This window comes from Sinohyriopsis cumingii, chromosome 17 (assembly GCF_028554795.1).
Source record: "Sinohyriopsis cumingii isolate HCF-2022 chromosome 17, ASM2855479v2, whole genome shotgun sequence".
In the NCBI taxonomy this organism is placed as follows: Eukaryota; Metazoa; Mollusca; class Bivalvia; order Unionida; family Unionidae; genus Sinohyriopsis; species Sinohyriopsis cumingii.
The window spans coordinates 59,707,852-59,734,432 of NC_142977.1; the positions used below are offsets into that span (position 1 = coordinate 59,707,852).

Consider the following 26,581-nt stretch of genomic DNA (forward strand, 5'->3'; position numbering starts at 1 on the left):
ACTGATCTAACAAATGAGTGATAACATGGGTTGAAAGAAAACATCAAGCATAGACTTATTTTTTGTCCTTATAAGAATATTATTATTTGACAAAAATATATGCAGAGATAACATGAATGACAAAGTGTATTCTATACAAACTATGGGTAGCAGCAAACCATAATTACCCAAGTTTATCCCTTTATTTTCCATGGATTTTTGCAAAAAATTTGGTTTAAAACAAAACACCATTTCACAATATTCCATAACCAATCATAAAACTGACACCTTAACCTTTGCTAAATCCACTCAAAGTTCATTATTTCAGCAAATAAAGTCTCTTTGTTTTGTTCTGATTTCACTTCCGACTGCTGGAATGGATTGGTCTTTTATATCAACATCATCATGATATGATATTTTCTTAAGTTTGACAAAAGCATCAACACTCAGACTGCAATACAGCCTTGTTTTGATGGATTTGGGTGTGAAAATCCACTGCACACTTCAAGAATGACACTCAAAGTACTAGTCCTGTGAAATTTCTATCAGTTGAATCATAATCATGTACTGTCCTTTCATTAAAACTAGTTGTAACCAATCTCACACTTAGCTGCAAGAAACTGATTGCAGGAACCCACAATGGGGTGTATTTCCAGGGTATACTTCTAACATTTAAGTCAAAAATAAATCAACAAATGACTTGTTATGTTAATGGTAATGCACAGCAAATCTCATTTGCAAACACCATCTAAGGTAAGTATTTCTCTCTTAAACAAATGATACTTATTATAGTCTCATCTAGGCATTTATAAACCTACCAATTAAAAAGAAACCAAATAAAAACTTCAGAATAACAAACATGCACCTATACTGAGAAGTCTTTGAAATTTACGTTGCCCTTCTCTACCCCCATTTAACCAGCATGAATGGATGCAGTTGCCATTCTTGACCTGCATTTAACCAGTTAACTGTGAGCTGTATAGCTTTCAGTCTGTCTAGCTGTAACAAGCTTAGTTGGTGAGACCTCTTATAACTGTCCAAGAAAGAAAACTAGACCTAGTTACCTTTGAATTAACTTTGGTTTGCAACATCTTTATTGATTGTTGGACAAAGAAACAATCTGTAAACAAGGCATAGTAACCTTTAAATTTTACTTTGTTGAGGTGTTCATATTCCTCAATAAATCACGCACAATGGGGTCCAAAAGCATAGACCACCGTTGTAAGCGAGGGAATGGGTTGTTGTTGTTGTAGGGGTTTAACGCAATTTTTCAGCACATGATAGGCTATACATAACGGCCAGTATTAATGGTGGAGGAAGAACCCGGGAAAACCCCAGAAAGAACCACCGACCCATGAGAAGCTACTGGCAAGCTTTCTCACATACCCACATTGGCTGAATCTGAGACTCGAACCCACGCAGACAGAGGTGAGATGGCAGTGATCCGTAATGGAGAGCGCTTTAGACCACTTGGCCACTCGGGGCCCCGGAATGGGTTAAAGAGGACCCTCAAAAAAGGAAGAAGGGGGATGCTTATTCGACTTATACGCAAGTACATACAGTAGGCTACATCTTCGGAGGTACATATCATGTGTCTTGAAACCTCCTGGATTAATGTTTTTAAAAATCTTTCAAATGTCAGTTATCTTGAAAACAAAAGTAATTTATACAGAAAAGCAAGCAGAAAAATCACTTTATTGCTAATTATTCCTGAAGCAAGTATAAAACCATTTAACAGCCCACCCCTTCATCTTCTCATTGCTGATGTCCAACCAGGATGGCATCTCCATCTTTTCTGAGGTCCATTAGTAACTCACACCTTTGTTTTTTATACCGATTCAGCCAATGTGGATATGTGAGAAAGCTTGCCAGTAGCTTCTCGTGGGTCGGTGGTTCTTTCTGGAATTTTCTCGGGTTCTTCCTCCACCATTAATACTGGCCGCCATATATAGCCTATCATGTGCTGAAAAATGGCGTTAAACCCTACAACAACAACAACAAGCTTTTTATACCAGCATGCGTTAGATTTTGTGGGAGAGATTACTGTAGAACTTACGTGATTCTGCTGGCAGTAGGATAAAACTATTGTTTAAATTTCATCTAATACACAGTTTTATGGCTGATATCTCCAACTTTAAAAAAAAATAAATGAGCTTTAAAACTTAAAAAAAGAAGAAAGAATTTTTATGCATTTTATCCTTACATTATATAAATCAGCAGGAACCACACTACTGGGGACCGGAAATGATATACCAGAGCAATAATGTATGTCTAAATAATGAATTTAAGGCAGCTAACATGTGTATACATCAAACGGTTAAAACAAGTTGGTTAATATGTCTTTATTATAATATGAACAGAATACACATCATGACAAAATCTTTATTTGTTTTCTTTTCAATCCCCTTAAAACGTGTAATTTGCTTGGATGTCCTGGTTATGTTACATTCATGGCAGGGCGGGTGGACATTTCAATAAATGCACTAGAATTGTTTTGTTGCTATTACAACAAATTATATATATTACATTATATTACAATATATTACAGAGGATAAGAATTTAAGGCTCTTTCTCAAAAAAATGTAGCATACATATATATTACTTAAATGATTGATCAAATGCAAAGAGTTACCTTCTCCTTTGTCTGTTTGAGGTGCAGGCTTGGGTGGAGGTGAAGGTGATGGTGCTGGCGTTGGTTCTGTTCCATTACCACAATGCAGCTCATCAGTATTGTCACCACAGTCATTAACATCATTGCACATCCAGTCAAGATGCATGCAGATGCCATTATCACAAAATTTAGTACATACTACAAAAGGAAAAATACATATCGTTTCATTGAAAATTCAAGTTAAATTTGAATCCATCAATCTATATTTTATGTCAACAATAAAAAATTGCAGCTAAGAAGAGGTACTCTTGCTGCCATCCTGATGGCATTAAAACTTACACAGATTTAAACTGTCATTACAAAAGCTGATTTATAATGTGACCCCCCCCCCCCCCAAGACTCCCTTATTTAGTAGAAAGTTAAAACAAATCCCTCAAGGGTACAGGCTCTCTAATGGTCAATTCCCCCCCCCCCACAAGAATTCAAGATAAGACCATTCCTTCCTTTTAATTGTTGTGATGATATTCTTCAGCACTAACAAGAGTTACAGGGATGGCTTTGCTAAAGAAGTAAAAGAGTGAGTCTCAAAGGCAGTGTATGGTGTCTTAATTTCATAGATCATTTTGGGTTTATACGAGACTTAAGATAATTGCTTGAACTTATTTTGTTTGAATTATAAATGAATAATTTATTCAAAGAATTTCATACATTACTTTTCTTTGGCATGAGTCTAAGACAGCTGTTTGAATTTATTTGTCTTGACTGATATATGAATCATATATGCTAAGACTTGATTATTAATAGGTTTGTAGGATGTTTAAGCCAATGAACTGTTTGTTAGCAAATCATATAGCTAAGACAAGAAGTGAATTTTGCTTAATTCATTTGTATAATTAAGACATGAATTATTTTAACTGAGAATCTGTTGTATTGGCAGTGGTGCAGCTCTTGGAACTATATGGCTATTTATTGTAGGTTGTATGGTGCAGGCTCAACATTCACAATAGTGATTAATAGTTCACAATGCAGGAGTTTAATTGTTTATTAGATGAGGGCAAAGTATGCTACAGATCAATTAGTAATGATAAATAGCTGTGTTGGAGAAATACATTAATCTTCCTGTACTATGTTATTTTGTTTATGGAAAGAACTCAACTAGAACTGACAAAGTACAGAATGCAAGATTATGACCAGATGCCAGTTAATATTGTAATGTCTGTTTTGATATACAATATGGCTAACTCTGAAGTGAAATGAGAGAGGGAGAAGTTATTCAATTGGAAGGATAGATCTAACCTAATCCACTCAGGTTATGTAGGCATGATGGACAATCAAGTCTGAAAGGCTCACCTGATTTCATGAAATCTGGCAAATCTGAATAAACAGGACAACTAATTTCAATTTTAAAATTTTGTGTTAATTTATTTTCTAGTAGAAGTATATCCTCCAAGTGTCCTGTACAATTTTTATTTTGTTTATATAATTAAATTGTTATGTTATGTATAGTGGTTCATGTGGTTCTATTTTACATCTCTATTAAGATCCCCATCATTAATTTCATATTTTTATCATTTGCTTGATCTGCACTATATCATGGAGGTCAATCATCCTCTAGACATTGAATACTACCCTTTGAAATAATAAAACACCCTCCCCACAAAGAATCCTAAGTCTTTTGGTGAAAACCCCATGTCAATATGACCATCCAAACAAGGGTAGTAGCAACATTAAGATTTTCAAGATGGTCATTGCGGCAGCCATAGTGGAAGTAAGACTGGCATCATTTTCATTTATGACCAACTAGGCATCATAAGAAGCTTACTGAAGAAAATCCCAATTGATATACTGTCCATTTGGGAAGAGAAGAGATAACAAAGTTTTCAAGATATTTCAAAATAAATCATTTTCATTTATGACCAACTAGGCATCATAAGAAGCTTACTGAAGAAAATCCCAAGTTGATATACTGTCCATTTGGGAAGAGAAGAGATAACAAAGTTTTCAAGATATTTCAAGATAAATCATTTTCATTTAGGGCCAACTAGACATGATAAGATGCAAACCCTCGTGTTAAAATGATCTCCCATTTAAGAAGGGTAGCAATAACAAGATTTTCAAAATACAGAACAGCATAATTTTAATTTAGGATTACTGGTAACAAGACATTATAGGAAATCTTCTGGTGAGAACCCCATGTTGATATGACTTTCCATTCTGGAGGAGAAACAATAACGAGATTTTCAACATGGTGGTGTATCAGATGTGCACCTTTCCCATGGACCAACTAGACAGTGTAAGAAGTCTTCTTGTGAAAACAACGTTGATATGACCAGCAGTCTGTGAGTAGCACTAATAGGATTTTCCAGATGGCCTATGTGGCCTATGTGGTGGTAGACTGGTTGGCAGATTGGCACCATTTTCAATAACAATCTAGAAGACACCACAAGAAATATTTCAGTGAAAACTCCATGCTGATATGATAAATCATTCAGGAGATGTAGTTATGACATGGATTTTACAGTGGCAGCCATACTAGATGTTTGAGCAGCACCATTTTCATTTAGGATTGACAAGACATCAAAAGGAGTCTTCTGGTGAAAGCCCCAAGTCAATATAACATTTTGTTCAGGAGGAGTAGTAGTAGCAAGATTTTCCAAATGTCTGCTGTGGCAGCCATACTGGTCATCATATCAGTTTCAATTTCAGTAAGGACCAACTAACATCATAAGAAGTCTTTTAGGAGATGTGATAACAAGAATGTCAAGATGTCTGCCGTGGCAGCCACATTGTTTATATACCAGCTTCAGTTTCAATAAGGACCAACTAAGTGATAACAAGAATTTCAAGATGGCTACTGTAGTGGCCATTTTAGATATCTGATAATCACCATTTCCATTTAACACTAACCAGACATCATAAGAAGTCTTCTGGTGTAGACCCCATTTCAATATCATTTTCCATTCAAAAGGAATAAAAATAAGAAGATTGTCAAGATACCCGCTGTGGCAGCCATTTTAGACACCACATCAGCACAAGCATCATTTAGAACCAACAAAGCATCACAGCAAGTCTTCTGAAGAAAACCATGTCATTACAACTTTCTGTTCAGGAGAAGTAAAAATAAGATTTTCAAGTTGGCTACCATAGCAGTCACAGTGGAAGTCAGATGGGTGCCATTTTCACATTATAACTTTCTGTTCAGGAGGAGTAGTGTTCAGAAGGAGAAGCTATAGCAACATTTTCAAAATGGTTGCCAAGATGACCATACTGGATGTCAGATCAACACCATTTTCATTTACGGCCAACTAGGCATTGCACAAAGTCTTTCAGTCACAGGAGAAGTAGCGATACCAAGATTTTCAAAATGGCTGCTCTGCTGGATACACTGGCTGTCCAAGAAGCACCATTTTCATTCAGAACCAACCAGACTATGGGGTGAGTATGTATGGTAAGTTTTATGGCAATCCTCTATGTAGTTTAGAAGGATTAGCAGCAACAAACCTGTTCTAACAAACAGATGGACAATAAACAAAAGACCTTTCCCATATACTCTTTTAGTCTATGATAAGTAGAACTAAAAAACTAACACCATGCCTAATAAAAAAGTTATGTTTAACACTGAACCTATTCTAAACAAACAGTAATACTGACCAAAAGCTTGGGCATGGATGGACACATGTACATAGAAGCCAAAGCGATTGCTTTGTCAGGTTTCAACCAAGGTGGGCTCAGCTGGTATCAAAGACAAATACTGATCATCAATGGGTAACCACCTGACTACTGGTATTAAACTACAAACACTAATCCATGATGGGGAACCACCTGACTTACTGTTATTATCAACAAAACACTAATCCATGATGGGGAACCACCTGACTTACTGTTATTATCAACAAAACACTAATCCATGATGGGGAACCACCTGACTTACTGTTATTATCAACAAAACACTAATCCATGATGGGGAACCACCTGACTACTGGTATTAAACTACAAACACTAATCCATGATGGGGATCCACCTGACTACTGGTATTAAACTACAAACACTAATCCATGATGGGGAACCACCTGACTTACTGTTATTATCAACAAAACACTAATCCATGATGGGGAACCACCTGACTACTGGTATTAAACTACAAACACTAATCCTTGATGGGGAACCACCTGACTTACTGTTATTATCAACAAAACACTAATCCATGATGGGGAACCACCTGACTACTGGTATTAAATTACAAACACTAATCCATGATGGGGAACCACCTGACTTACTGTTATTATCAACAAAACACTAATCCATGATGGGGAACCACCTGACTACTGGTATTAAACTACAAACACTAATCCATGATGGGGAACCACCTGACTTACTGTTATTATCAACAAAACACTAATCCATAATGGGAAACCACCTGACTACTGGTATTAAACTACAAACACTAATCCATGATGGGGAACCACCTGACTTACTGTTATTATCAACAAAACACTAATCCATGATGGGGAACCACCTGACTTACTGTTATTATCAACAAAACACTAATCCTTGATGGGGAACCACCCGACTTAGTGTTATTATCAACAAAACACTAATCCTTGATGAGCAACTACCAATATAAGGGTGCTGACTTACAAAATTGCCTTGATGGGCAACTGCCCGACTACCAATAACGACCTACAAAGTTATAAATTTGCCTTGATGGGCAACCATCCGACTTGCGGTATTGATTGACATCATTATAAAGTTGCCATGTTGGGCAACCTCCTGACTTATGGTATCAACTTGCAAAGTTACAAATTTGCCTTCATGGGTAACCACAAGACTTATGGTATTGACCAACAGCATTACAACGTTGTTTTAACAGGCAACCTCCCGACTTAGAGTATTGATCTGCAAAGTGATAATGTTACCTTGATGGGCAACCACAATACTTATGGTATTTACCGACATCATTACAAAGTTGCCTTGAAGTGTAACCTACTGACTTACAGCATTGACCTATAAAGTTACACTTCTCCCTCAATAACTCGTGCACAAACAGGTCCAAAAGCATAGATTGCACTATAAGTGAGGGCACAAGTTACTGTGAGACCCCCCAAAAATCTACTAAACAGTCAGAAGACCGTGGGAATGGGGGTTGTGGGTAGGAACTGGACTGTTTAATGTTAGTTTTAAGCCTCTTTTTATAATTACACCAAGAACAATTCTCAGTAAAGCGATTTTTATCATTAAGTTGTTTGCTATTCTGTTTACTATGAATTATTTTCAAAATGTCCAACATCTGAAAGATTGTTATTATTATTCCTGCTGGTTTCAACAACCTACACATGTACATGAAAACATTTGTGTATTACATTACTGCCTTTTGTTTTGTTGTTTAGTCTGGTTATCAGATTGATATTTAGTAGTGGTGTGCAAAACAGGTTTTGTAAGAAACTGGGAACCAGACTAAATGTTGATATATCACCAAACATTTATTCTGTGAAACAATAGTCTACATCAAAACTCAAGTTTTATATTGTTAATTTAGTAAAATATTGATGCCGTGATTTCACTGCAAGATTTAGTGAAACATATTATGCTTGTGGATATCTCTCAAGTGTGAATTCAGGAATTCTCTGAAATTCGTCCCTCCTCCCCAAACAAAGCTCTTTATTGTAAGAAATATTCATTTCACTTGGATGCCTTGATATCTTTGATCACAGTTATGACTATGTTAAGTTAAGGAAGCTTAATTAGATTAGACAAAATAGGGGTAATATCATTTTTTCATATTTTCTGGTTTAAAAAATGGGATCCACACTAGACCCCACGTTATAAGCAAGTTCGCAAGATATCATGGCACGAGTTATCGAGGGAGCGGTGTACATAGTTGTCTTGAAGGGCGAACACCAGACTCAAGGTACTGACTATGTTTAATGAACAGCAGCTGTAGATTCATAAAAGATGTCATCTAAACTGAAAATTCATGAAATAATGTAGTATTACACATTTTTAACAGGAGTGAAATTGTACATTATGCATGCATGGAAAGTGTAATAGACACTAGCAAGGAATGGTTGACTGGAAATTAATGACCAATGGGTCTCAATGACTTGAACATTTGGTCAAAGTATGTGGTCCTGAACTAAACTTACAGTGCAGAAACTATTATCTTCTTATTTGGATTACCACAACTATGAATCCTACTCAAGGACAAGCGTTATTTTTCCAAATCCATTTTTCTTTCTTCTTTCTTCCATGATGACCTTGACCTTTGAGTCCCAAACTGATAGGCTTCTTTCTGAGCTCAAGTGTAAGCCATACACAATTTGGTAACTGCACACGGTGGAGAAATGAAACTGGGAACAGATAATGGATTGACAACACAACATGATAATACACCCGATGGAAGGCATATATTGATTTAAATATTTACATAGATAAGGGCTGAATCAATTCAAAATCATTTTAAAAGTAAGTTACAGGTGAGTGTGTGTGCATTTTTCTTGCCATAGTCTTAGCTGAGTATCTATTCCCAAGGAAGGGTAATTAGATAACAAATTATGTAAAAGAATAGCATGTCACTAATTGCCCATACAATACATGTAACATCTGAATGAGTATTTCATAAAATTTGTCCAATCAAAATTGATACTGCATAGATTACTTAGTTTACTACTGATGTTACATGTTATTTGATCCCATTTCATGTATCTAGCCATAATTTGGGGATAAAGACAGAAATTCCTAATTTCAATAGCAATATATTTTAATCAGCTTTAACATATTGTATTCCCCGAGGTAAATTCAAGGAGATCTGGGCAAAGATCAAGGAGTTTTTCAACACATACAATGCAGTTTTAAAACAAACTTTTTGGACATGCAAGGAGTTTTCAATGCACCCAATCAACTTTAAGAATGTTTTAACACACCCAATCAAATTCAAGAATGTTTTCAATGCATCCAATCAAATTCAAGAATGTTTTCAATGCACCCAATCAAATTCAAGAATGTTTTCAATGCACCCAATCAAGTTCTAGAATGTTTTCAATGCACCCAATCAAATTCAAGAATGTTTACCATGGTATCAGATTGTGACTACATAAGTAGAAGGTGAATGTACCTGACAATTTCAGTCACAGGTCCCTGTTATAGTTGGAGAAAGTAACCAATAATGATTAAAAGCTTGGTATATATTTCTGTCATTTAAACTTTCTTCTCTAGTAATCTCAATTTGGAAAATACAGTGATTCCACCTTGTCACAGAAAGATCAATCACTGGACACCCCCAAAGTTCATTATTCCAAGTAAAAATCGAATGATGGAGAGACCATTCTGTGTAAATGGCTAGACCTTTCCAGGAAAGAATGTTGGTCAAGACAATGAGTCAGCCAGGGATTTGTCCGATTGAAACATTTATAAGGAGGCTGTCGCACCAACATATAAACTGCCAAATCAGAATATACAGGTCGGGTGATTTGATGCCCGTTTGAGGTATGTCACCACCAAAGAGTTGTCGGACATAACTGTCTTGCCTTAGAGTCAATCATTCTAGAAGTGAAAGGCACTGATGACAGCCTTCATTTCTAAAAGGTTGATGTGGAGAGGTCACTCCCCTGGCTCCCACATACCACTGATGGTAGTGAAGTCCAGCAACAGGTGGGCACCCCAACCGTACATACCAGTGTTGGTACATACTGTTATTTCCAATGGGGTCTTCTCCAGCAGTATTCACATGGTCAGCCAACCTGGGTTGCACCACTGATGCAGAAACGATCGTATCTCAAGTCTAATCATGACTGTTTGATCAAGGGGATTTGAAAAGTGGTGCCACTGTGTTAGCAACGTCATTTGTAAGTGGCACATAAAAAGACAGCCGAGTGGGATAAAATCTGCCACCACACTGAATAATCTGAGGAGTTGCAAGAGCTCTCTGAAATCCAAGTCCTGTTGGAAACAGACGACGAGTTCAATGATCCTGATTACATCAGCAAAAGGAAGCCATACCAGATTCAGGTTGGTGATAAACTCCATACCCAGATGGTCAAAAAGCTGAGATGGACATAGGATGACTTCCCAGTTCTCTAGAAAGCCAAGATGATCTAAAAATGAGAGAAGATGATTTCAGCCTTGGAGTAGAATAGTAAATACCATATGTTTCTAGCATGTTGTCCAGGTACAATGCCATCAAGGCAGATGCAGTTGACTGGAATAGGGTGAGGACGCAATCCATAACCTTGGTAAAAATCAAAGGGCTGATGTTCAGGCCAAAGGGTAGAACCTTGAACTGATAAAGTGTGTTGCAGTAATCAAAATGGAACAATTTTGTGGGGTGGATAGGGACATGAAAATTTTGTGGGGTGGATAGGAACATGAAAATATACATCAGTCAGATTGAGACTGATGGCATACTCATCCCGTCAGATGGAGAGATGGACTGATCTCATCATGTCCATCTTGCATTTTTGGGGGGTAGGTGGACAAAATGTACTGGTTGAAGCAAATCAGGTTGATGACTGGCTTCAACTTGCCTTTCGCTTTCTGAATAAGAAACAGCCTGGAATTTAAAAAAACCCACAGTTGTGGTGATTGCACAATCTCCACCACCCGTTTTTCAATGAGTGACCATAGAAAGGCATCCTTCTCCCAATCTGCCAGCATGTCTCTGAACAAGGGAGAGGAGGAAATGGGAGGGGGTTGGATAAATGAAATCCAAAGCACCTCCAAAATGACCTTGATCATCTAATCATTCAGTAGGAATAAGATGATCCAGTGAGCCTGAAATTGCAAGAGGCGGCCACCCACAGGCAGGCTGTATGCAGGTGTTGGGGAGGGTAGGTCAATGTCTTGAGCTGGGAGGTTTGAATGCAGAGAAACTTATTCTTGCTGTATCTGTACTGTTGCCTCCTAGCTTGGTTATACTGTTGTCTGGGCAGGGATCTATAATGCACAATGACTGAAAAGATCCTTTGTCCCTAGTCAGCTTATAGTCCCTCCACTGTTGCAGGGTCTGATTGTTTCGAAATGCCTGTGTGGGTTGAGCAGCTAGTTGGAGGGCAATTCTTGAGCTGCCTGAATCTGAACTTCTTCAATTTTCCTCCAAAGGGTAACGGATGACACAAACAAGGTCAGTGTAAAGCCAGGATATGATAAGGACCATAGGCATGCATCATGTCATATCAGGTCTAAGCTGGTTGAAGTAGTCAATGCATTGGCCATGGAATGGCAAGCTGGCCGATTAATGACTACTAATCCTGGCCATTGCCTCCCAAGCATGGTCCGTGCCAGATTTCACCAGAGTTGGAAAATTGCCAATGAGGCCAAATCTAACAGTGAAGATATAGCGACTAATTCCTGACTAAAATTGACATGGCATGGAACACATTTTTGTCTACTTTGTAATAGTCGAGTGGACAAATGTATGGCTGCTCGATTTTTGTCAAGGGCTCGGAGATCAGTACTAAAGACATCTGAGTTTTGTGCAAGTGAGATGAGAATGTCACTGGTACTTGGCTGTCTAAAAAGAAAGCCTTAGACTTCCCTAGGTCACCAATCCTACCCGACAGATGATCACTGATCTACTTAATTACAGCGATTGAAGGAGGAGCCGAAATGACAGCATTTCTTCCTCCTCCTCAAAATATACAGATACTTTAACTTTATAGTCTTGAGTAGTAAGAGGATGAGAGCATTCTGAAGTTGCCAAAACCATAAATTTCCTAGGCTGCAGCCTTGAAGCTAAATTCAGTCCATTCCATGGTCAGAAATGAATATGGCTGATCTATAGAAGCTGCTTCACATGCACTGTGTGTTCAGCTGTGATCTGGTTCTGCATGCAGCTCAGGATAAGCCATACCAGGTGGCATCGAGGACTCAATTCTATCCTTTTTGAAAACGTCACTAACTCTCCCATATGGATAAGCAGTGAACATATGTAAGTATGGCACTGCCAGAATGGCCGGCGGTTGATTTGCCTGGCATATGGTTGTCCTTGATGCTGTTGGTATAGAAGATGGTCTGGCTATTACCGGTACTGGCCGCTCCAAGAGACTGCCTGGATGGAGAGATTCTCACTGAAATTTCTGCCATATTAAGGGTATGTTGCCGACTATACAACTAAATGGATGGATGTGTCAGTAAGATCCCCATAAATTCTAGCTGGTCAGAGCAGTTTATCAAAAAGCCCCCATGCTGGGATAACTGGATGGCCAGTGACATCGAGGCAGTATAATGAAATAGATCCAACTGATCAGTACAAACCTCATTTACCTGGGCTTAAAAGACAAAAAGGCCATGCTCAAACATGCAGGGGGACTTGCACGCACTGGGCAGCCTAAAATTAGGAAGGGGGGGACACTCCCAATATAAGTAGGAAAATGATGCATCATTGTTTCCTAGACCAGACAATGCATCTGCATGGTATAGACAATGTACATTTAGTACATATGATACAAGAAACAGAGGTCTGCCTTTGTTTTGAAGTTTTTACATTTCATGCATTTAGTTGACATTTCTACTGAAATGACATAAGAGAAAACAAATTAGCAATGCAGTATGTTACTAACTCATTAATACCACATCAGTTACTATTGGAGTAAGTGAAAATAGTGTTGCGGTAACTTATAAATGACACGAGTTCTAGAATAGTGTGTTGAAATGTGGTCTTAAATAGATGAGGTCTATAAAGGTGACAGTCACTCAAATTTGGAAATAAAAACTGTAAAAATAAGGTATACTACCTGGAGAAAAACATTTGTCCCACAAAAGAAATCCAATATGGCTTGGATAGTTTGAGGTATAATGTATGTGTTGTCAGTATAGCAGCAAAGCTTAAAAACTAATAACACCTGGAGGTGGTGAGATAATGGGGAAGAGTTATTGCCCACCTCTCTCTCTCTCTCTCTCTCTCTCTCTCTATATTATTTTTTTGTGTAGGGGTGCATTCACATGGTCGCAGGCTTATATCCCTAATGTTATTGTGATTGGGGAACATATCTGAATGAGAAGGTGATCTTCCATGCAATTCTCAGTACAAAAATCATTATTTTCAACACTGTTCTAAATTTTGCTTAGGATTTTCAAAAGAAGATCTATGTACTCATGTTTATGTCAGATTTGTATTCTTACTGCTGAAGAATCGAGAAAAAAGAATGGATGAGCTGCTGTAGGGATGTACATGCAGTAATATGCATAGATATCAATGCATAATATGCATAGATATCAATGTCGGAGGTAGCATAGTACTTTTCGACTTCATACAGGCAAACAGGCAAGCTCAAAACTGCAATAATGGCATGAAAATTGATCTGGGTCATTTACTAATTTAAAAAAATGGATTTAGGACAGACATATGAAGATGCAGATGGCAACGAAATAACATGCCCCCATATACAATCAAATCATACTGTATATACTCGCATATAAGACAAGTCCAAATGTAAGCTGTACAGACCCAGATCAGCCATAAAATAATGTGCAGCAGATCTGGGTCAGTGTAGTTTGTTAGGAGTAATCAGTAGAACAAACATAGACCCTAATCTGAAGGCACATTATGCTTAGGCAGACCAGGATCTTTTTTGTTTACAATTAGACTAGACTTATAAGTCAGTACATATGGTAACAGATTCAATTGGAAATTCAGCAGTTACTTACAGAGTTTAGTAATGTTCAATGCCAGTGTGAATTCCTTGGGGTTTGCACTTTTGTTTACATATTGAATGATAAAGGTGTCTACACGGGATTGGAAGTTCAGATCATGAGTGTGAGTAAGATTGGTCAAATTCACATAATGCTCATCGTTCATGCTGGTGCCATCATATACAATCAAAGATCTGAAAAAATAACAAAAGGTATGACATTATTTTATGCTGTTAAAAATTCGGATATTACAATATTTTCATGATGCTTGAAACATTTTTTAACACGAAAATTCACATTTATTTTTTCATAAGTCTAACTGGTCACAATACAGCACACTATACAGTACATTACTGGAAACCTCAATAAAGAATATAAACTGAGACAAGACAAGGAATCAGTGAGAGGTGGTATTGGGGATGAAAGGGGAAAATTATGCAATTTCCTTTATTTTTAATAACATACAGAACAAATGCAGGCGGACAGTTAAATACTGCCACAGGAAAATGTAGTTTATTATTGAAGGGTGGAAGTTGTTTTATGGGGGGATGAAACTTATTTTAGTTATGTAATACTTGTGTTATTATTTAGTTTACTATTTCCATGATTGAAAAAAACTTATTCATGCTAGATGTACCATCTTTCTTTTCAATAAATTCTTAGAACACATGCACCAACCCAGTCTGACTTGCTGTCATCAGCCCATGTGCAATAGTGCATTCTCATTCCCTTCTATGGCCCTGACCAATGAAGCACATCAGAGAGGGGTGGGTGGAGGACTCTAATCGAAACTGGTAAGTATTACATAATTAAAATTTCTTTGTTACCACCACCGCCACATCCACCAATGAAACTATGTTTTGATTATCAGTAATATCTTATATGTCATTACTGGTTAGCTGAATTTGTAAGTAAGGAGGGAGGCTGATGGACTGGACATAAAAACAATTACTCACCTTGTAGCACAGACAATGAATAAACTACTCACCTTGTAGCCCAGCCAATCAACTGCTGTTTAAAGCAATAGTCTGGGTCACAGTTTGTTCTACAACAATTGGACCAAGAAAAAAATATCGTGGTTCTGGTTTGATAAGGACTGAAGACAGAAACAGAAGGTTTTATGTAATTGGCAAATATGTAGCCTTTCAAAAGCTAGTGAGATAGGTCAAAACTGTAGCGATATCTTTAACTTCATGGTCTATTAGTCTCATGAATGAGAGGTTTCTCATAGTGAAAGAATGATAGCTCTATTTATGGTTGGAGCAAATTACATCTAGAGATGTTGGATAATAAAATATCATCTAAGCCCCTTAAGGGGGGCAAAAACGTTTTCCTTCTTGATCATCCCCAGCACAGACTTGACTGAGATTGTGAACCTCTCTTGAGGATGGAAGTACAGATAGAAACATTTTTCTTTCAGGGAAACCTTGATGATATAACTAGGGAAAGAGAATTGTAATTCTCTCTGAGCTACAACCTCCCTCCTCTACAGATGAAACATATAGCTCATTTATTTTCCATGCTGACGCTGCAGCTGCAAGCACAAGATTTTCTAATGAAGCCTCGCTGAAAGTTATCAAAGTTGTTTTATCAAGGCCTACAAAACACACCAGAGATTCAATTCTGGAACCTCTGGAACCAGTGAGCAAGATGCCAGTCTCTGAAGCTACTATTATTTAATAAGATCTGCCAAAGGAGAATCTGACAATTAGAACTTAAGAACATCTGAAGGGCAGCCATTTAACACTAATAATGGAGACCAAAGAAGATCTCCTCAAAAATGAAGATTAGAAAACCCACTACAGCAGCAAGTGAGGGGGTGCTAGAAATAATGAGTTTCCTAGTGCACTAATCGCACAAGATTGTCCACACTGTGTCATAGACTTTCAATGTAATATGTCTCTGGGCCTGGAAAATGCAGTCAGCAACACTATTTCTGCTGTCAAACCTTGATCAGCATAAATCTGCTGTCAATCCTTGATCAGCATAAATCTGTGGTCAGACTCTGATCAGCATAAATCTGCCATTGGATTTTGATCAGCATAAATCTGCTGTCTGACCTTGATCAGCATAAATCTGCTGTCCGACCCTGATCAGCATAAATCTGCTGACAGACCTTGGGTGGCGCTCTACAGTTTTGTATTTTGCTTAGGGTTAGAATTTTAAAGAAAAAGAATTTCCCTGGCTTTTCTCACTGGTTATAATGGCTGTTTAAAAAAGCCCTTGTATATCTTAAATACAGTTTGAAGAACCTTTAATTCCCTTTATTTTGGTGTATGATTGATGGGTGTAATATTGGTTATAGAGTATACAGTTTGGCCTTACTCCAGAAGTGCACCTTTCAAAAAAGTGCTAGCTCTACTTGGTCATTTTCACTTCCTGAACTTCAGAGGCAAATTGTATAAAAAAAAAGAGCCAATAAATTTTTTTTACATTTGATATATTTGGTAATTCATTCATTGCACTTTCAGAAACTGGTATTGTCTAGTCTGGCAAAATTAATTTTCCCTATTTTAATAGTTGCTATGGATAGTGTACTTTAGACTAATTCAGGCTGATTTTTTGAGCACAAGGGAGCAGTCATTTTAGTAAGCAGTGTGCTTAGATCATGTACAATTTTTTAAGAAATGTCAGCCACATTACATTAAAGTAACATAGAGGTATGCCAACATTAGCAGCAGGGAAGTCGTACAGACCAGGTGGCTCAGATAAATTTAAGCCTCCCACACAACATTTCTCCGTAGAAGCCTCAGATTTCAAAAATAACGCCTCCTACGCAAATTAATCCGCAAAATTTCAACCCAAAGTGCATTTTTAGGCATAAAAAAAAACAGCAATTTTTGGGGGGGGGTATTGTAAAATTTGTTTGTGCCATAATGAATTATGGTGGGTTGCAATTTTATGAGTAAATTTGATCAAGACCAACTCGATACCTACTGCGCGGATCATGAAGATTAATCGTGACAAAACCGTGTGGTGTTGCCTGAGCGTGACTGAAGAAATTTTTGAATTTATTTATATCCATGTCGCCATTGCACCAAGTTTGATGGATATTCCTCAGCGTGTGAGTATCAACGCCATTAAAAACTGATAAAATATTACAATTATCTCTAATAACCTTCGGAATTTGCGTATATCGCTGCGTCACGTAAATCACATCTGTGTTCTTGTGTCGGCCACGCGAGAATATCCTAGCTGGGTTAGTTTGCTTATCCAGCATCACATCATCGAAAACAACAAGATTATTAGCATCACCGTCTAAATTTTCCACCGATGGAGCTTCATTGATATCCGTTATAAATTCTATTGTGCCATCCTCAGTATTATCGCTAAATTCTTTTAATACCTGATAACATCGCTGATCATCAACGGATGGTGCAACCAAATACAATTTGTCCCATTTCAACCATCTCATTATCAAATTCAACAACAATTGCGTCTTTCCAGAACCAGATGGTCCAATGATTATCATTCTTATCGAATTTGGTAATGCCTCGGTGTGCTTTACTTGCTCGCGTTTTTTTGTGGCTGAAAAATCAATTACATTCATGTTATTAGAATATTATGGATTCATATTGTGTTAAGTGTCGCACTCGAACTGCTACGATAAATCCAATCGAAGTCGTTACACGCAACAACAGAAATGCAATCAAGGGAGAATGTGAAGTTTGCAAGACAATTAAGTTTAGATTTGTAAAAAAAAAAGTAGAACCGGAGGAGACATCGCAACCTCCTTAACAAATCTGCCTGGAGCTCCCTGGGCGAAATATCCCGGAGAGAAACATTTACCAGGATATAATTACTGCGGACCTGGTACAAGGCTAGATATAAGACTTAACGATAATAATCAACCAAATCCTGGCGAGGATCCAGTAAACGCTATCGATAACGCATGCTACTATCATGATCTTGCATATCGCAGCGGAGATTTACAACAAAGACATCTCGCTGATATTAAATTAATTCACGCAATAGATGCTATTCCTGATAAAAATTTCAAGGAGAAATTGGCAACTTGGTTAATAAAAGGAGCAATGAAAGGTAAATTAGTACTAGGTGCTGGTAATTTATAATGGAGCAAATATATTATTCTCCGCGAGGATTTTGGCGAGGAAAATCAGCAATTGCCAAACTTGCTAAGGCAGCAAAAGTAAAGCAATCTGTCGCTGAATCGTGGCTATCGAGGCAAGCAGTCTGGCAAATTTATCTTCCTCCGCCTAAGAAAATATCATATGCGAGTTTCTCTGTCAGCGTCCCTAATGAAGTCCATCAGGCTGATCTTATGTTTCTTCCTTACGATACCGTTGACGGAGTTACATACAAATATGTTCTGACGGTTGTTGATATTGCTAGCAGATACAAGGAAGCGGAACCGTTATCGAATAAAACAGCAACAGATATTGCTAAGGCGTTTAGCGAAATTTATTCACGATCTCCATTAACATGGCCGAAGCTTCTCCAGGTTGATCCAGGTCGAGAATTTCTTGGCGCGGTTACTTCACTGATGAAAAAGAATAATGTTAAAATCCGTCGCGGTATTGTAGGTGTTCATCACAATCAAGCTATCGTTGAGAGATTCAATAAAACTCTTGCAGAACGATTATTCGGATATCAGTACGCGAGAGAATTTATCCAAGATAAACGATCTCACGATTGGGTAACAAGATTACCTCACGTGATTAACGCACTAAATAACGAAGTAACACGAACAATATCAATGAAGCCCGCAACTGCAATTACAAAACCAAATATACCACTAAAGCGAGATTCTACTATTCCACCTGTGTTAGGTAGCGTCACGGTCAGATATTTATATAAGGAGGGAGAAGCCGAGGGTGGCAGAAAAAGAGCAACTGATCCAAACTGGAGTGTTACGACACATAAAATATCAGCTGTAACAAGATCATCAGGAAGGCCAGCGATTTATTTTCTAGATTCACTAGCGCCACAACGCGGATTTACCAAAGAAGAATTACAAATAATACCAAAGGATACTCAATTACCACCATCGTCGTTAATGTGAAATTTAATTCTACCTAGCTGAGATAATTTTCTTACTCGAGACACAGCTAGATAAACTAAATTTGACCAGGAAATTCTATCATCGACGATCCAGACCTGACCATCTACTGTTAATCCTTGTGATGAATGTATCGTTGCTGCGTATCCGAGTTTCCATGGCGATCTTTCGGCATTTATCGCATCATTGACAAGATTAATATCAACGAAAATAATATCATTTAAAACCATTATTTTTTCTTCTCCACATGGCAAAGTAACATTAATATTTTGTTTCCTAGTATCAGTTGGCCTATAACACAACGGCACCTGCAATGTTGGAAATTTCTCACAATGAAGTTTGAATAGTATTTCCTGAATAGTATCGCGAATAATTTTTCTGCTAGCAACAATCAAATGATCTGGACGCCACAAAGTTAGAAAATTATCCATCGGAGTTTCGTCGATTATTTTTCTCATCACATCACATTGAAATTTATTAGGTTGCAATCGAATCATTTTTTTAAACTCGGTCAGTAAAATATCATTAGATCTATAATCAGCATCAATCTCTTCATAATAATCCACAAAATTTCTAAGCCACCTGTGAGGAGATTCACCATCAATAGGATCAGGTTGGCCGTGATCGCCGCACATTATTACTGCGGTGTTTTTCTCTTCCAACCAACTTAGGAATGATTTTAGTATAACTAAATTTACTGTGCAAATTTCATCAAATATTATAATCTTATTAACGTACTTGTTTCCCATTCGAGCCGGATCCCACAATCCACCACTATATTTGAAATAACTGTGATACGTACAAGAATTAACGCCACGTTGTTTTATTTCTCGCGCTAATCTATGAGTTGGAGTCAACACGATCATATCAGAGTTTGAAAATAAGTTTATTGCTCGTGTTGTTTTACCACTACCGCCAGGACCGTTCATGTAGACGAATTTGTTTCGTGAAATCGGATCAAACGCAGATGATGCTGTTGATACTTCATCGCATTTATCTTTATGAAATTTATCGCAATCTTCTACATCCGCGTCCTCACAATAATCTAGAATATCCTCGTTTTTTATTCTCCAGGTTCCCCAAGAACCATCGGTGATTAAATTTTCTAATCTGCACTGATATTTCTTATCAATATAAAATGAATCCGTTGCAACCCTTACCGCGATATCAGAAAATTTATTTATCATTGACAGCAAATTAATACTCACATAAGCGAGCATCGATGATCTTAAATGAGTATACTGCGCGGATTCTCCATCAAGATAAGTGATCACGGTACCCAACTTTTCTCCATCAATAATAATATTTTCTCTGTTGCAAAATATTCCACGCGATACTGTATCGGCAATAATAAAATCCATCTCGGCATCATTGATAAATAACCTAGCGTGGCGATGTTTATGATCAACTGATCCTCCTTGAGTAAATTTACCAATTATTTTTCTTCCAATATCTTTCGCGTTCTCACAATCCGTGGGTAACCACACCTCGGTCTGCTTTCTATACGATATAATTGCTTCACTTACCGTCAGCGATATCAACATCGACGAATCCAACATAAATCTCAACAATACCGTAGGGACCCATCTTCGCTGAGATAAATGCCGACCAAACCAAATATAACAAATTTTATGCAAATTTTCAGCAAGTTCGAATGAAGTAACATGAGCGAATCCTGTCATTACAAAATCGGGTAACGGTCCGTTAATTGCCACTCTCGTCATCTCGTTAGTAGGATGACCGAATTTAGCAAAGTAATCCGCACAATCGCCATACCCAAGGAAACTTCCAGGATAGCATGCGCTCATATCAACGGAAATCATATCTTCGAAATAGTATTTGGTATTCCATAATCCTCCATGGCCGTATTCGATACAGCTAAGTTGAATATCATTGAGAAATTCATTTCTTGTAGGTTTCCACGAATTTCTTTCTCTAGCAGCGTGAGCAGCAACAGACGGAACAGTAAAGCAATTTGTCAGTAACTGATCTGGATTTGACGAATACTTCTCCGCGATATTTTTCATCGATTCATGCAATATTTCATCTCGGTAAATATCTCCGCGTGGTAAGATAAATTGATCGTATCTTTCTTCGCTAGAAAATAACCAAATCGATATTGGATCGGACTTGGCTAATAGTTTGATAAACCTAAACATTGCATCGGAATTGTCTTTCCCAGATTCCACGGGATAAAACTTAACAACACGATCTCGCGGAAATATCATTACCGACTGACTCCACGCATGTGAATTATGATCAACAATTTCGATTGGTGTTCCTCGAGAATTATACGGCGATGAATATAATATTTCTCCCGATAGTGTTTTAACCGTAATAGGAAATTTAAGTTTCTTACTTAACGCAGCAACATCATCGATTGATGCGCCATCAGTAACTGTCTTTGCCCATGAATTAATTTTATCCAATCTCAATTGAGTCAGACCAGATCCACGACGGGCATTCCTCATATGTTCGATAACTCGCTCAGCTACACAATTTATCATCGGCGATTCCCTCATCGTAGGTAGGTTTTTCACATCAGGATTATTATTCAGCCGATAAATTCCATAGACAACAGCACTAGAAGGATACGCCCTAGCATAATAAGGACCATCAATCCCTAATAACAATCCTGGTTTCGAATTTTTATCAAGAACAACATTTTTCTTACCGCCGCGTACCGGATCTCGTTTATCACGAATAATCCAAATGTCATCGGGCATTTGTGCAATAAATTTTATTCCGAAAATAAATCTCTCTTTTTTGTGTGAGTTTTTTATATGTTCGATTATCTTTTTCGCTCGCTCCAAATTCATCGTAGCATCAACAAAGTTAGTTTTCCATGTCGACCAAACATGAATCGCTCCATCATCAAAAAATTCCTTCTTCGCACTATCAACTTCAGGAATGATATATTCTGCCTCATCGAGATCAAATAAATCCATTATTATATTTTAGACAAATATCTAAATATAATGAAGCAATGCGCGTGGATAACAGTTGGATCAACAAAATCATGTAACAAATCCTGCAGAGGTGAATATTGCGGCGCTCATATATACGAAATTCGACGAGGTAACAAAGGACCACAGCGATGTTTAGTTTGCCAAGTTGGCATTCGAGGAAAGACAAGATTATGTTTCTCCTGTGGAGGGAAAAAATATCGTGAGTTACGGAGATATTATGAAAAAAGATCCTCGTCAGTGATATCTTGTGAAGAAGATTATATTAATCGTTTCAAAGCAAATTTCGATTTAAACAAAGAGAATATCATATATGGAAATGAAATCAGCGATTCCCACAATGAAAATCACATGCGAGTATAAATCGCATCCCATCATCGAAGGTTACGAAGCATCTGAGGATGGTAATGTCAGAAACATCAAAACAAAGAAACGTGTTGGTAGTATTTGTAATTCGGGATATCTCAAATTTACAGTCCATAAAAGAAATGAAAGAACAGAATGTTATTCGAATCATAGATTTGTGTTCGAATGCTACAAAGGACCAATAGAGATCGGACTTGTTATCGACCACATTGACGGTAATAAACTTAACAATAAACTTTCCAATCTGCGCGCGGTAACCCAGAGTGAAAATTCAAGATTTGGTAATAACCGTGGATTTCCTAATTATTCGAGGACTGTTAAATCAGTGAATCAAGCAACAGGTGAGGAAATCGCGTTTACATCGATGTCTGCAGCAGCAAAATATTTCGTTATTGACTCGCATTCAGTAAAACGAGTGGCAGAAGGAAAATACAACGCAACATTTTCTTATGATGCTGATTCGTGGATCAAATTCTCCTATGTACCAATAATATTTGATTCGGAGAGTGACGAAGAATAATTGAATATCTCCGCAAAACAAAAAAAAAAGATTAATTTTGAAAATTTCCCTGGATTTTATTTATTTTTTTCGCCCATTTTTCCCACGGAGACAGATTTGGAAAATCTCACTTGCGATTTAAAAATCTATGATTTCACCAAAAGATTGATACTTACAGTTTCTCCTCGTATATCAAGTAAATTTCCTTTCTGATCCGTTAGTTTGAAATTTATTCTTGTCAATAATCGATTATGACATCGCAGGTAAAACGGATTCATTGGTTCTTTTATTATCAAATAACCGGGAGATGCGCTAGGTGAAAATGAATACAATACAAATCCCTGATTCGCTTGATTCGACATTGACGAATCAACATTATAGCTACCCTCGACAACATCCGCGTGAAGATAAATCGCGATAACTTCCGTTATATTAACGATACCCGGCGATATATGTCGTCCAAGTTTGGAAGGATCATTATTGTGTTTAAGAATCAATTCTGAATATATTTTTTTGGTCCATGAGGCATGTAATTTCGGAAATAAATCATCAATGGTATCAGTGACGGATTTTCTCATCGCATCAAAATCAGAATTGGGAAATTTGAAATTTGGCAGTGTTTCCTCGGTTAATTCAAATACTCTCATGAATTTTTGTTTCTCACCCGAGTTCTTGATCAACTCGAATTTGCTAATAGGGAGAACATACTCGGCAATTGATATATCGTCGACTATCGCCCGAATAAACATATCATGATAATATTCAATATCATTCGCAAGTTGATTTAAAATTTTCACGTGCTTTATAATTTCGCTACATGAACCAGATTTATTTAGGATGCATTCATGAAATGATCCGCGCAATAAATTTAATTGTAATTCGTGTTCTTGAATAAACTCGTCTAGTGTTCTTCTTACCAAGATACCGTCTATGGGGGCTATTATCCTGTTAATGTGGGTAGCGTCGAAGATTTTCACATCTGGGGGGATTTTAGGAAGAGGCAGCCATGAGAGAATTCTTTCGTTAATAAAAGTGAAAGCGAACATTACTAGGTTAAATTTGTGGTTATTCATAAGATTGATGGCGCTGTGGATCAGAGGCTTGTGTTTGATATCTCCATACCATCCTTCGTCGGTTGTAAAATCTTCCTTTTTTGGTTCCGGTATTTCTGGAAGGGTTTCATCATACCAACCTGGAATAATAACATCCGATTTCTTTGGTTCTGCTAGAGGTGCAACCTCGGGCCAACCTAATACGGTTCTAATCGACGATTGGTAAATATCAACAATATACGGCGATTTTACTTCGATGATCGATGACAATGTTGGTTCGTGCGCAGATATCTTTATTCCCGGAGTAGCATCGCCGGTTAAATTTGATATTCTGGTAGTAAACTCATTATTCAGCTGATCAATTTCGTAACTACCGGTTGGTATACCAACGACGATCCAATCGGGTGTTCCATCGGGTTTATTTTTATTTGCAAAAACAAGTGAATTATTTGACATCAAATTACCGAATGATTTTGATCTAACATTGGGCCAGCTATTGTAGACGCGTAATTGTGTTAATGCAATTTCGTTGACGCTGATTGGTGTTGAGAAATTAATGCTAAACTCTGGTTTCGTTGAACTTAGCGATATTAACGTTGTTGTTGGCGGCGTCGTGTTTGTCACGATCTGGGCTAGCTCGGACATTATTAATATTCATTTGTTCAATCTCCGAGTAAATACTAATCATTGAAGAAAATTCTAGATCGGATATAATACCATCGTTGAGACTCTCAGAAAGTAGCGATGATAACTTCGAGTATGCGTCATTGATTTTAGTTAGTTTACTTTTGTACGAAGATAACTTTTCACTTGTGCACGAGGATATCTTTTTTGCGATAATATTTAAAACACCGGCAATTGTTGTTGTTGACGAGATTATTATTGTTGCTACGATTGGCGCTATCATTGTTACCGCGGATAGAATTATTCCTGCACCAGCGACCACAGCTGATACTGCATACACGGCAACATCAATGATAACTAATTTGCGCTGATATTTCTTTATTTTTATCTGATAATCGTCAAGTTGTTTTCGCAACGAATCCTGCCATGATCGCGCCTGATTGTAACGGTAATCCGATGCTGTCATTTATTAATCTACGATATCAATTACATGATCACTATTTATCCTGGAACACCAACTGTTCACAATCCCGACAAAAATTCGATAATTACAAAGTAATTCACCAGTCCTGTGGTAGTTCTGTCTGGTGGTTCTAGATTGCAAAATACCATGTCAAGATCTTTGATTAATGAAATAATAAAAAATCCAGGGTAGAATTCATGAATTTTATAGTGTTTCACCGTCACGTTGAATTTTATCTTGGAAATAACATATATTCGATATATACCGGTAATTGGCACGGATAAAACAAATCCGGTATTAGCGTTTTCAGGATCCCAATTATAATTGTGTGTCCTAAACACAAATGGTACACGGCATTGTAGATTTTTTGTTTCTACTTCTTCTGGTACCGAAATTCGTGATAATTTTCCAAGGTTCATTGACGATATTTTTGTGTTTAAATCTTGAATTTTTTCGTCGTACATTGATGTATCGACCTTTTGACGCGCTAATTCACGTACCACGTTAATTTCATCGTTGATGGATTTTATTTGTCCTTGCATCGCGTTAATTCCCCTGGTAAATTCAGGAACAACAACATTACCGAGTTTAATAATTTCCTCGTTGATTTTTTTGTTGAGATCTTCGATTGATGGGTTCTGACCCATCGAGATTTTTACTTCGTTAATTTCGGCAAGAATACTAGTAATTTCCTCGTTGATTTTTTTTATTTTTTTGTTGAGATCGTCGATTGATGTTTTATCGATTTTCTGACTCATCGAGATATTTACTTCGTTAATTTCGGCAAGAATATTAGTAATTTCCTCGTTGATTTTTTTTATTTTCTCGCTGAGATCGTCATGTGTTGCTTGATCGGCTTTTTTATCTGATGCGGAGGAAGTATCACTGGATGTTTTTATATTCTCGTCAAATTTTTTGCTAAATTTATCTAAAACATCATCAAGTTTTTTAAGGTCGTTATTTAGCCTATTAAGTCTTTTTGTCATTCTATCCTGAAGATCGTCGTGTAATGCTTTATCGGCCTTCAGGGGTAACTTTGCTATAATATCGGCGATATCAGCAATAGATTTTAATACCATCTCCGATTGGCGAGTAAATTGACTAATGTGATCGCGGTATTCGTCTCGCTTGATTATATCAGTTATTTTAACGTTGCTAGTTTGTAATCGCCCTTCGGTATTTTGAAAAACAGCAACTTCGCCAGGATCCACCTCTGACAGCGATAAAAGATTGTTAATATCGCTCTTGGTTGCAAACTTTGATGTATCGATGTCGACTGTTCCCTTTTTTTCTTTTCTGAAGAGAGATCTACCGTAAATGTCAACCATGATATTTATCTACGGTATATTCAAATAAAATTTTGCGATAAGAGTTGG

The 26,581-nt window shown here is 37.3% G+C and overlaps 1 protein-coding gene across 6 annotated transcripts in view; it reads right to left on the minus strand.

The window, feature by feature from the left end:
* Positions 1-26,581, minus strand: part of LOC149779044 (uncharacterized) — a 214,751-nt gene that overhangs the window by 13,728 nt on the left and 174,442 nt on the right. For all 6 annotated transcript variants that reach the window (XR_016415554.1, XR_016415555.1, XR_016415552.1 and 3 more), the window contains 2 exons: positions 14,231-14,409; positions 2,612-2,788 (listed from right to left, as the gene is read on the minus strand). Coding sequence is in view for 1 of the 6 variants with exons in the window: in XM_089939614.1 (XP_089795740.1) it covers positions 2,612-2,788; positions 14,231-14,409 (356 nt within the window). In the remaining 5 variants the exon portion in view is untranslated. The remainder of the gene's footprint in view (positions 1-2,611; positions 2,789-14,230; positions 14,410-26,581) is intronic.